Source organism: Perna viridis, chromosome 13, assembly GCF_037379345.1.
Source record: "Perna viridis isolate PV_CMFRI_1.1 ecotype Kerala chromosome 13, ASM3737934v1, whole genome shotgun sequence".
NCBI lineage: Eukaryota > Metazoa > Mollusca > Bivalvia > Mytilida > Mytilidae > Perna > Perna viridis.
This window is the reverse complement of record NC_142457.1, coordinates 29,390,810-29,404,374: the sequence shown is the minus strand read 5'-3', so window position 1 is coordinate 29,404,374 and position 13,565 is coordinate 29,390,810. Positions and strand designations below refer to the sequence as shown.

Here is a 13,565-nt window from a genome sequence, read left to right as displayed (position 1 = left end):
TCAAAAAGGCTGCTGAGTCCAGTATAGTATGAAAAAAAGTATGAAGCTGTCTGTTAGAGATCAGAACTATATGGATATTTGTTTATGGGTATCCAAAACAATATTTCAACTTAAAATAAGTTTTTGACAATTTTGTATGCAAAAAATTAAACATAAAATTCAATTTTTAATATTATAATTTAAAAGTGAAGCCCAGAAATTTCCTGTTTCCAAATTTAATGTATTGTTTTTTTAATGTCTATAGCTAAATTTAAAATAACATAATTCAGGTTCTGTGGCTAGTGTTCCATAAGGTCTCAGTATCGTATTAATTTTCCCATAGACTTCTATAGTGAAGTGCATATTTTTAGGATTTTTTAAAAAATATGTAAATTGATTCAATAAAACTTTCACTTATGTAGCATTTCTAAGGACATGTGAAAAAATAATTTCCCGCAAAGAAAATAGGGTGAGTCCACGAAGATCGGACAGAAAAGTAGTCTCGAACTATAAATAGCCATTTTCCTTACTTTCACTTTCGTTTTGCACTCACCAAACCAACCTTTTCAGTGGAACATTTTTATGATATTATGTTAGATTTTCTTTTAAAAAAGTTCTTCATCTTACAGTGTGATGTTTGCTCTATTTTATAAGTCATTGTTCATATCTTTTGACAAAATATTAGTTTGTAGAGAGGCAGAAAGAAAATGCACTATATTTTTATAGCATCCATGTTTTGACGTACACCTGCTCAGGGATATGCAATACGATACTGGTACCTATTACTAATAAACATTTCAATATAATCATAAAAGTTGTTGTTTTTCTGCTAGAGTATTCATTTTCATACTGAAAATTCAGAACATCATTGCCCTGCTATAAACATGAGTTTTCTATTAAAATTTTTATATAGGTACCCTATTTCAGGCATGAGACTAATATCTCAGTGTTAGCCAGAAAATATTACTTTTGATAAAAAGCTGCTTCATTAGTCAAACTAAGCAAATTTGTGGTTTATTCTGACATGGTAGATACATGAGCTGTACTATGAGTTCCAAATCATTATTTAATCCCCACTTGTGACTTCCATATATGGAAATATTAATATTCGAACCTCCGTTTTTGTCTTTAACTCAAGGGAGCCTCTTGTTTCAAGAAAAGTATAATGACTGGTACAACCAACTGTTTTAAACTATAGATATGGTCATTTCAATTATAATAAATCCAAAAAAAATTATACCAATATCATAGTTTTAAAAAAATATAGCTTTTCATATGCAGAAAATACAGATTTTAAGCCATTTTGGTACCCCAGGCAGATACAAAAGGACCTCAATATGACAGGAAAAGGACTTTTTCTTTAAAACAGATAGCTATGATGCAAGAAAAATAGTTTATTGGTATAAATATTATAATAACAACTGTCTGCTTTAGATACTTTTTGAAAAAAATCAGTTTTTATATGAAAAAACACCTTTATTTTTCTTGCCGCATTAGAATCTGTCCATTTGAACCACTAAAAAAAGCCCACTAAAAAACTGGCTGTTGACTTTTGTGACATTTCTGTGTTTAAATCAACCACACAGTTATATGGCAACTCATTTTAGCTATTTATTTGAAAGAAAAACAAAAAATAAAAAAAATATTCATTTTTTCATATATAAGAGGCAATGTATGGAAAATGACTATTTTCAAGTCCTAACCACATACTTAAAATGTGTTGTAACTTGAAAACTATCCTTTATGCAGGAGTATTACTTGCTTTAGGTTACATGAATATAGATATGCTCATCATAAACAGTCAAGATAATAATTTTATTGAACTGATATTATACAAATTCATGAAAACAAAATGCATTTCCAAATTTGGTAAAGATTAACCATAAATGCAAAAAACCAGAGCTACCATAAAAAATCAGGTTCAAAAGTTGGCTAATTCATCTTAAAAGTGTTACCTGCATTGGGGTACTACTTTTTCAGCTGGTAAAGACCACTTGCTGAATATCCAACTTTACTTGAAAAACTGGCTTACTAGGTCTCAGTATCGTATTAATTTTCCCATAGACTTCTATAGTGAAGTGCATATTTTTAGGATTTTTTAAAAAATATGTAAATTGATTCAATAAAACTTTCACTTATGTAGCATTTCTAAGGACATGTGAAAAAATAATTTCCCGCAAAGAAAATAGGGTGAGTCCACGAAGATCGGACAGAAAAGTAGTCTCGAACTATAAATAGCCATTTTCCCTACTTTCACTTTCGTTTTGCACTCACCAAACCAACCTTTTCAGTGGAACATTTTTATGATATTATGTTAGATTTTCTTTTAAAAAAGTTCTTCATCTTACAGTGTGATGTTTGCTCTATTTTATAAGTCATTGTTCATATCTTTTGACAAAATATTAGTTTGTAGAGAGGCAGAAAGAAAATGCACTATATTTTTATACCATCCATGTTCTGACATACACCTGCTCAGGGATATGCAATACGATACTGGTACCATAAACTCGTAGCTTGTATTATCAAAGAGAGGTAACAGCTTTATTGTTGGTATTAATTATCTCCCCTTTAGCAGCAGCCTTTTGTCAGATGTTAGTATGAAAGCATTGTACACAGACAAAACACATTTAACACATACTATGACAAGTAGCACAAACATGTCCCTTGTGGACGTATTTGGTTAAAGTTCTGTCGAAATCTGCCACTATCTACAAAAAAACAGAGGTAATCAGTTAATGTTATATGTGTGTTGATTGGAGGTGGCTGTATAGAGCACCACATTTTGAAATCAATCTCGCTAAAGAAATTTTAGTATAAAAAAAACTAAATACTGTGATGTTAAAAATTATTTTGTGAACTTACTAATATTTTAACTTGATTGTTTTTAGCTCACTGTTTTCATGTTTTAGATTTATTTTTTTCTGCAGTTTTTAACTATTGTGAATTTTAACCTGTTCTAAATTCACAATACTTAAAGCAGCCAAATAATTCACTTTAGCAGAAATGATTTCAAAACATGATCTTCTAGTTTCAGTAATATTTCTCATTATCACAAACAGTGCAAACCTTACTTCAGTAATATTACATGTACATTTAAGGTTAAAGTGGGTCTCATATATTTAGATATTTTTTGTATGACAAGGATCTTTCATAAGTGGTATGTAAGTTTTGCAAGCAAGGCTTATGAGAAAGTCATACTTTAAAAAATTGAAAACCACTTTAGAAAAATCCTTAGTTTGTCATTATTTCCAATTTACCTAGTAAGCTGACAAAACTGAAAAAAACCTATTTTTTCATTTCACCAACTTGTAACTTCCATGCAATATTATACTCAGAAAAAAATCCAAAAACACATTTATATTGCACATGTACATAAATAAAAGTATATTGTAGATTTTACATTGGGTCTGGTATTATATGAATAACATTTTACTAGTCAAAGAGGGTGACAGCTAGCGAAGTTTAATACCCCGACAAAATCAATGTCACCCCTGAGGTGTATCACTTTCTTATATATATGCTATTTACTTTATTATAAGAATGGTCTAATTTCATGAGGGTAATAGATATAAAAATTATCATCCAAGACACTGAGCAAAATGTTACCCTTATAATTGTCCCAATAAAAATACAGCAAATTGATATAAAGCATAATAATGTAACATAAAAACATCAAGGTTCAAATCAAAATAACTGAACTGACCAAGATTGCTCAATTACATGTCCTTTGTTTTCAAAAGTTTTATGCAGTAATTAATGGAAAAATCAATGTAATCTAGATGGACCTTAAGGACACTTTTGATGACAGAATGACAGAATGACCCTGAATTCCTAACACTAGCAATATATGTACATGTACGTGTATATAAAGTAAAGTGTATACATGTGGTGCTTCCAAGACAAAATTTGATATTAAAAACTATTAGTATTTAAACCATGTCGATGCTTGTGTCTGCTAATAAGAAGTATGCACTGTTAATGATTTGAAATGACCCATATTACACTGAAATTAAACGTACAAATATTTTGACTTAAATAAACTTACTGTGACAACTTGAACATCTTTTGCCTTTCTCAATAAACTTTGACAGTGTGAAATCAAAATCAGCAACAATCTGGATAGAATTTAGTAATACATGTACATGCAAGTACTCTACCATGTCTATATTTCATGTAAAACAAACTTCTGGTTATGTACTGGATTGTATGTAGGCAAATTTTGCATTGATCAAGCAAACCGTGAAAAGATTTAACCATTTCATTTTGTCCCAAGGCTCAGAGAAATATGAAACTTCCCAATATTTGAAAAGTAATGAATAGCGCATTAAGTTAGTTAAAGCATACATGTACATTTTTTAATATTTTATTTTATATCAGGGTAGGCAGCTTAGATTCCATCCTCCCTTTCTTAATTTCATCTAGTTCTATGCTATTCCACACAAACCTGTAACTTATTTGGACCATCTTGTACAAGCTGACCTATCACATGTTTCACATGGTCTGGATTACCAATATGTACATTGGGACGATTCAAAAACTCCATCTACAATGAAAATGAAAAATACATTATATACAAATATATGAATATACAAATATGTGGATCTTAAATTACAGGGTATATCTAGACAAAGAAATGAGCAAAAACATCTCCTTGTTTGTGTCTCCTATTTCTCTTTGACAGGAAGAAGTTTTTCTATTAGTTTTTATAGACAAAAATGTCAATGTTCTTATTTTTCGAACGAAAGTTCCTAAAACTTCTCCTGGTCATTGATATATAGATTAGGCCCAGATAAAACATAGAATTTTATTGTACACTGCATAAATGAAAATGGGTTGCACATGCTATGTACCATTTATTAAGTGAACTGAAGATATATTCCATTTACAAATTGCATATAAATGTACAAGGCCTATTAAATAAATTAGTATGTTGGCTACTGATTTGACCAATTTAAAGATACATAAAACAGGAAATTAAAGAAAGTCAAACATAATTTTAGCATTTGCTGCTCCTGTATGGCAGACTCCTAGGTTACCTCAGAACACAAAAATATGAGAAAATCTGACTGAAGTACAAATGTAAGAACTCTTGTATATACCAGAGAAAATATCCAAAAAGACAACAAAGTATAAAAAACTTACCATATTAATCAATAAACTGATTTAAATATGAATTTTATTATCAGTAGAAAATAATGTTTTCCCTGTACATATAGAGTCTTCCATAAATACAACTTCCAAAAATAGAATAAAAAAAGAAAGTAAAACCAAATGCAGATTTTAAGAAACTTCAATTCATTATTAACAAATTATATATGACTTAAAAGCCTAAATAATGATTTCTGGATAATTTCCCAATATATTTCTGTTTTAAAGATATATATCAAGAAATATGGGTAAACATGGAATAATTTCTGATTATCATAATGAGGGATTTCAGACTAGAACTTGAAGCTTTGTTGAGGGATTTTTATTTCAGACCACCCTGAACTTAAACTGAAGCTGTGTCTCCAGGGCATTAAATGATTTCCATATAAAGACAGAATGTTAGTATACCAATGAACTAAATGATCATTAACATCACATCTAGATCTAGTTGTATATACATGCATTCAAAAATCTACATACAAGTACTTACAGTATATTTTATTAATCATAAAAAAATGCATATATCATGCATAAATGCAACTTTTGACCAATTCTTATTTTTGCATAAAACAGAAAATATTATACTTGTATATTTACCTTCTTATCAAAAGTCATCTTTCCCTAGAAACTGACTGATGTTTTAGATGTACTTATGTATACATACATGTACATGTATGAAAGTTATTTACCATTACATAATTTTAAGAACATCTGGCAAATGCTTTCATACCCATCATGAAACTTTGGAACACCCCTCACTTAGACTGTGGACTATTCTATTGTAAATATGGGTATATTTAATCCATTAACATGTTCCTAATATCAAATATCCTGGAATTTATGTCCCTAATCTGATTGTTAATAAGCAAAGAGACAGTGTGAAATATTAATTATTATTGATGTTTTATTATCACCCTGTGAAAGGAGATTAATACTGAACATACAAAATGTACATTCTAAATCAAGGGCTTATCATATAAGAATAATTTGACTGGATATACAAGGAATTGTCCTTTAAAAGTTCGAGTTAATTCATGGATTAGCTGTAAATAATTCTATAATCATCTTGTTTTCTGAAGATTTCTATAATATAGAATATTGTTCTGTATTTGTTAAAAAAAACACTCATTTTATTTGTCCTGCAGAATTATTTTGAGTAATTAGATCACTGTTTCACAAGGTATTAATAGTGCTATAGTCATAAGTACAATAAAAAGGCAAAATAACAGACAGTGATTATAAATAAAAAGATATTATAAATATATTAGTTAAAAATAATGTTTTAATTAGAAAAAAAAATTTTAAAAATTAAATATATGGTCAAAAGTTTTCCAAATATTGATAATATAACTTATTGACTTGTTTATAGTAATTTAGGGGTAATTAAGGAGGTAGACCTGGGGTAAGGGTAAAATAAAACAAAAATGTTCAGCCATAAACAGAACTTGTCTTCCTGACAAAGATATTAAATTACACAATTCTAAAACACACTCCCACCATTCAACCATAAGTAAAGCATAATCAAGAGAACCAAGGTTCTACCGAAAATCAAAAGAATGTAATCCAGGGACAAAGACCAGAAACACACCACAAAGAACATAATATAACCAAAATAATACAAACAAAATAACAAAAGTAAACAAGCAACTAGAACTCCACTAGAAACTGAGAGCATGGACCAAGTGCACCAGTAGGGTAAGCATCCCCTGACCTTCTAGAAAAACATGGTGAGTTTCTCATAAAAGTTAAGTCCAGGGTAGATGAAAGAGGAAAGGAAACTATGACACAATGAACAAATTAGTTTTCATGGTGCAGACGTATACACCATAACAATCCACCAGTTCATAATGCTGACCATAAAACTTCTGTAGTATGAATTCAATCTTGTAGCAATATAACCTTGTTCCAGAAGCCTGATCGTAAGAAGTCTAGCGCAATACAAGAAGTCTGAGTAGTTAAGGCAAGTTCTGGCATAATGTACGAGTTGTGATATGGAAACTCTATACACAGGTGCTAAGGGATGTTGCCACAAATGAAAGAAAAGTTGACAATATGGAATGAAAAGTCATCACGTTTGTCGTATAGTTTGGTCAATAATGTACGAGTTGTGATATGGAAACTCCATACACAGGTGCTAAGGGATGTTGCCACAGATGAAAGGAAAGTTGACAATATGGAATGAAAAGTCATCACGTTTGTCGTATAGTTTGGTCAATAATGTACGAGTTGTGATATGGAAACTCCATACACAGGTGCTAAGGGATGTTGCCACAGATGAAAGGAAAGTTGACAATATGGAATGAAAAGTCATCACGTTTGTCATATAGTTTGGTCAATAGTTTACCTTTACCATTGACCTCTAAGTGTAGGTCAAGATATGAGGTTGATTTCACAGTGTCTGTTGTATCCTTTATCTCAAGTTCTTTGGGGTAGATATGATGTATAAAATTCCCTAGGATTGTTTAACAATAATACGCCATCTATATAGCAGAAGTAAGTTTACCGGTACTTATATAATTACAAGTAAAGAAAATTTTTCTAAAGCTATAAACAGAACTTGCCACCCCGACAACTTTAATACACATTTCAAAACACACTCCAAATTTCGAATTGTGTATCTTTAATCATTTACCTAATCCTTTGAAAAAATTTTAAACACACTCCCAATCTTGAATTGTGGACATATTTAATAACCTTCCTTTGAAAAAAAAATTTAAAACACAATCCCAATTTTGAATTGAGTATCTTCAATAATTTCCCCCCTATGAATTTGTTATGTGTACATGGTGTGTAAATTTCCATGGTGGAGACTGTAATCAATTACTTGTTAATTTCTGTTGTATATTAGACGATCGACTGCACCTAGATATTTTGTTTATTTGAATGAAATACATAACAAATATATTGTATACCAGATATTTTATCATGGATTCAGTTGGAATTACCAGCAAGACATGTGTTAAACTGATAATTCTACTGGATCCTTCATAAACTATTATGTTTACATGCATGTTTAAAATACACAGGCTTAAAAAGGTCATATATGGTAAATACACAGGCTTAAAAAGGTCATATATGGTAAATACACAGGCTTAAAAAGGTCATATAGATGAAGTAGGGATTGAACATCACACTATAATCATTATTTCACTCACAACAGGCATGTTCAAAAATTATCAAATTCATAATTTACCAGTAACTTTGACTTTGAATAAATACTAATACATGTTTGAAAACCTGAAGTGATAAAAAAAATTTCTCCATTCAATCAAACCACATGCATTAATTATGAACTGCATTATGAGTAATCTTGCTCATTCTCCACACATAATTATATATAATCTCTGTAAAATAACATGAGATCCCATTCCTGTCTACAATAAAAATCCTTGCTAAATGTAGTTTAAATTAGATTTTGTGAACTACAATGTAGTAAAAATTATTTCCCCTTGCTAAAATTTGCTTGTAGAATGATATACATGTATGAATTATAAGTTGAGTTTATTTGTATCAATGCAAGAAACTTAAGATTAAATGAGTGTAAATTTATTTAGCTAGTGGAAAAGCTTCTTAAATTCAACCTCTGCTGTGGTGAAAATATAATTTTAAATACTGGACAAAAGGTACATCTAAGAAATGTTTTTTTTTCAATTTCAAAAGTTTCAGTGAGGTATTGATTTGACTTATGGTTGTTTGGTTCTTGTCCTTAAAATCATCCGAGTTGATTTCAAGAGAGCCTGAATGTGAACTGTCAATCCTGTGGCACTGTTAATTGGACAAGAGAGGCTAATGATGAATGTGAACTGTCAATCCTGTGACACTGTCAATGGGATACATTTGTGAGATTGACCATGTCATAGTAGGATAGATATTTTTCAAGGTTCAAATCAACGTCACAATATGATCTGACCTATTTGTGGAATTGGGCTCTGTTAAATTGAGGCACTGGATCTGAATCTGTGTCATACAAATATATTTAAGTCAATTCAATTTCATACATTTCTGTACTTCTAATATTTCTGCCATTTTTAAGATGGATTTTGTGTGAAATGGAAGTGGCCACACATCTGTCGACTCAAGATATTTTTACACAAGTTGTAACTTAAATTATACACAAAATATATATGAAGCATGAGAGTCAACACGCAAGTGGCCATTGTTATAAGAGTGAAAAACTGCACAAAATATGGTGTTTTCCATCCTTTTACACAGACTTTCCCAATCTCATCTGAGGGTATTTATGACAGTATATGTTGAAATTATTACCATTAATCAATCAAATCAACTATAAAACATATTAAAGAGCTGAAGAAGCAACATAAAATTTTCTTCATGTAGACTTTGTTTTTAGAGCAATTTTTGCCCTTACCGAACCAACTTCTTTGTCCTCAAACTGAAATAAAAAAAAATAGGTTAGAATGAAATTAAAAAAATAAAAAAAATAAATAAATAAAAAATACAAGTATCAGTGTTAGGTTTTCAAATTCAGAGAGTTATAACAGATATTTTTTTTTTGCCTTTTTTGATGGGCAATTGGTGAAGCGACTGAAGGATGTGTCATAGATTTTAAAGAAATTCTTCACAAAAAGTGGTTGACTACACTAATATATATCTGAAAATTGAAGATAAGTACATGATTATTTTTAACACTTGAAGAGTAGCAATTCTTTTTTTCTTTTCATGAGTTAAGACTTACATTTTTTTTTTTATAAAAATGCAATATTATGAAATAATATAATAGTGGATACACAATATAGTAAAAGAAATTTATTGATTTATAAAGTAGTAGCACCTGATGTTTAAAGTTTTTAATTTGCCCTTAGGTTTATTCTGAGCAATCAGTGCCAGGCTTGGTGTTTTATTACCTTATTCACACCCTGGTTGCAAATATCAATTACAGAAACACATAATGTATGTTTTACAATTACAGGACAGTTTTTCATAAAATTTCAACTAGTAAATTTTATATTCCAAATCTGAAGAGTTTCTTTTATTGCAATAAAACTGGTACAAATAAAAAAATCATCTGTGATATAAAAAATAATTAACTGTACTTGAGATTTCCTTCCTTGATTTTTCTTAAATTTAAGTATCCAAATATAACAATGTCTGTATTAGCAAATAAAACTGATGTCAACTCAGAACTGCAATTGAAATTAGTTTCTTCTGCTTTGCAGCTTACCAATTTCAAGTTAAAGTGATTTTAAATAGTGTTATTTTCTTTTCAGTCATACCATTCTTAACTTGCGGTACATAACATATTTAAGTTTTTGCATATTGGGAAAATTAAATGAGCAAAATTATTTTGTTCTGCTGAAAATTTTGGTCATAAATTTAAAATATATTGCATATACTTAAACACTTAACAGAATTATCTTTAAAAACTTAATATTAATTTAAAATAATTATACTGAATAAATCTAACAAAAATACTTTAAATTTCAGACTGACTGAGGGGGTTTTTAATGTCCTTGACTACTCTGAGTCTCGCACAGACTGCCCCATTTGGTGAATTTTAAATTAATATTATAATTTATTTTAATTCTATATTTAACCAAAAAAAATAAATAACATAAATAAATAAATAATAATAAATGAAATAAATACTAAATAGAAAAATGTAATTAAAATAAATGACAGATAAGGAAATATAATTGGGTGATTTATTAATACGTAGATATAAAATTATTGAATAATTATGAAAAAATAAAATAAAATAGGACCTGATAAAGGAGGTAAATACGAAAATTGATAGAGAAGAGCAAAAAGCAACCAGCCAGACCCAGAAGATGGAAGAACTTTGTTATTTGATTGCCAATAAGTGTCAAATGGGTGTGATTTAGTGAATATCCAAAAGAGAAATGCAAATTTAATTAATTATAGTGTTAGAAATTCTATTACCAAAGGTGTATGCTTTTTTAATTTCTGCTTAAATCCTAACTATAAATACTAGCATGTACGAATACATACACATATGCATTTTACATGCATAATATCAACTGCATTTAACTTAAAATAAGTACATGTATAATTTTCTTATTTTTTATTCTGTTTCCAAATGTAACATAGCTATTACTGAGTGGAGTCACCCGTTGAACCGAGAAAAAGTATTAGCAGTACCCCTAGTTAATTAATCACTTCCTGTTATATATTGGAATGGGTCATGTTAATTACGGAACAATAAGCATCAAACAATAAATAAGGTAAGCCAGGTTTTTACCTATGCTTTACCTATGTGATGAAATAACATAATTCCAATATATATGTGTACCTTTAAATGACTACAAAATTACCAGTTTATTCTTAATCTGAGCATGTAAAAGACCTGCATAAACATCTGAGATTAAAGGATCTAGCAAAACCCGATTTCTTTCGGATCAGATCAGCTATAAAGTTAACCTCATAAGAGTGAAGGAAAAGGTCAACAAGTAAAGGAACACAATTTGTTCCTATTGGAATGCCGACTGTTTGTTGAAAAACATGTCCAATACACTGGACAAATATGTTGTTGATTAAAAATTCCAGCATTTTGTAAACATCTTCTTCTGTATATTTGGAAGATAATTTGGAATTATTTCTTACAAAGTATGAGGAATCTCTAACAAGAAATATATATTTGTATCTAGGTGTACCATCATTTTTGGAAAAACAACGATGTATAATGTTTTTAAGTCGGGATTTTAACTGAGTATGGGGAATAGAAGTATACAGTGTTGAAAAATCATAGATTTTAATGCTATTATATTCAGATCATAATCTTGAACTGATTGCCTCCAAAAGATTAAAAAGCATTTCCTTTTGGAAAATGGACCCAGATCAGGATACTCAAAGCTAAAGGGATATCAGCACCTGATTAATAGGCATATGGAGGATAACAAATGCACTAGTGATGACATTGTAATATGGGTGCATTATTTATGTCAATGCTATAATTATGATATGGAAAGAGAAAAAACTCTGGCATTTCATATATTTCAAAACAAGATAATTAAACTTGGATATGGTCACTCTACTTATTAATGATGCATGGCCCAAATGACTATGGCTAAGATGAACTATGCCAAAACAGAACTGTGTGGCAGAAATATTTCATGGCTGAGATGACTAGAAAGCAATGAAACACAGGGTTGCTGGCTGGCATTAACTAGACTTTTATCTGTCATATGACAGGACATACATGGACATAGAGGGTATTGTTATTGCTTAGTAACTTGCACATACATGTAGTCACATAGCGCCACAAAAATTTTCAGACACTTTTTTGGAGTCTATAGAAATACTCAAGAATATAATACCCCTAAACATTATAGAATAACCATGATAATTATAGAAAATATTTATTTTTTTCTATTGAGAAGTGATATATTTGAATAGAAATTTTAAAAAAATATATTAAAAACTGGTGAGTTTAGACAAAGTCAATACCACAGATGCATTAAATGCATCCAGTACTTGTTCATTTACATTAACATATCCATGACTTTTCAGGTTTGTATGGATTTGAATAATGAAAGTTACTTTAATACATGAAATTAAATTATGTATCCTCCTGTAATCAGTCAATGGTGAAAAGTTACTCAACTTAGTATATTAAAATAAGATTGATTTTTTAATCAGAAAATGTCGAAATTTGATATAACGATGTTTAAATATAACGATTTTGAAATTTCATTGTTTTTTTAGTGGTCAAGTCATGAAATAGCATATTTTTTAGTTTTTATTAGTATCATCTACAATACACGATTTTTAACCCTAAAGGGATGTTTGTGACTTTCATGAAGGTTTCTAGGACAGTGTACAGTTGACAGACAAACAGTGATGTTCATGACTTCCATGATAGGTATATTAAAGTTTAGTATAGTTTATTTATAAATATTTATATTGATTTAAATGTTTAAATTTAAAAAGCTGTGAATAAATGATCAATTCTTACAAAAACTAGTAACAAATCATTGTAAAACAAATACTTTCACACAATTAGTTTTCGGTAGTACACTGTAGGTAATTATTAATAACAATAAAATCATTCACCGAAATTACCATCATAATTATTGCCACACGTCCCCATTCACTGCACCAAACATTATAGACCCGAACAAAGATAATGCAGTGTGTGGCTAGTGCTAAACTTTTATTTACTGCATTTAAAATGCAAACATTTTCTTGAATACTTTGATTTAGTGATACAGACCAAAGGAAAACACAGCACTAAATTTGTATCCATTTAAAATGAAAGCATTATCTTGAAAACTTAGATTTATTGATAACAGAATTGTGATCTTGTGAATTGTGAAAACAAATCGCTTATCATACATAATATGCATTGTTGAAAGATTCTTCTGAGAAAAAAAACTGAATCAAAACATATTTCAATCAGTGTAAATGCATATTTTTAGATATTCTTGCTTATTGGTAATATTGCTATGGTCTGCTTTTTT

General features: G+C 29.5%; 1 protein-coding gene across 17 annotated transcripts in view; it reads right to left on the bottom strand.

The window, feature by feature from the left end:
* Positions 1-13,565, bottom strand: part of LOC148600256 (cytosolic 5'-nucleotidase 3-like) — a 33,609-nt gene that overhangs the window by 14,613 nt on the left and 5,431 nt on the right. For 3 of the 17 annotated variants that reach the window (XM_088558278.1, XM_088558267.1, XM_088558275.1), the window contains exons 2-3: positions 4,424-4,522; positions 4,025-4,094 (exon numbers count right to left, since the gene is read on the bottom strand). In XM_088558278.1, the coding sequence (XP_088414404.1) occupies positions 4,025-4,094; positions 4,424-4,522 (169 nt within the window). Of the gene's footprint in view, positions 1-2,617; positions 2,688-4,024; positions 4,095-4,423; positions 4,523-5,121; positions 5,232-5,724; positions 6,265-9,496; positions 9,521-13,565 lie in introns of those variants that run through there. The other 14 variants (XM_088558279.1, XM_088558269.1, XM_088558274.1 and 11 more) reach the window with 11 other exon arrangements.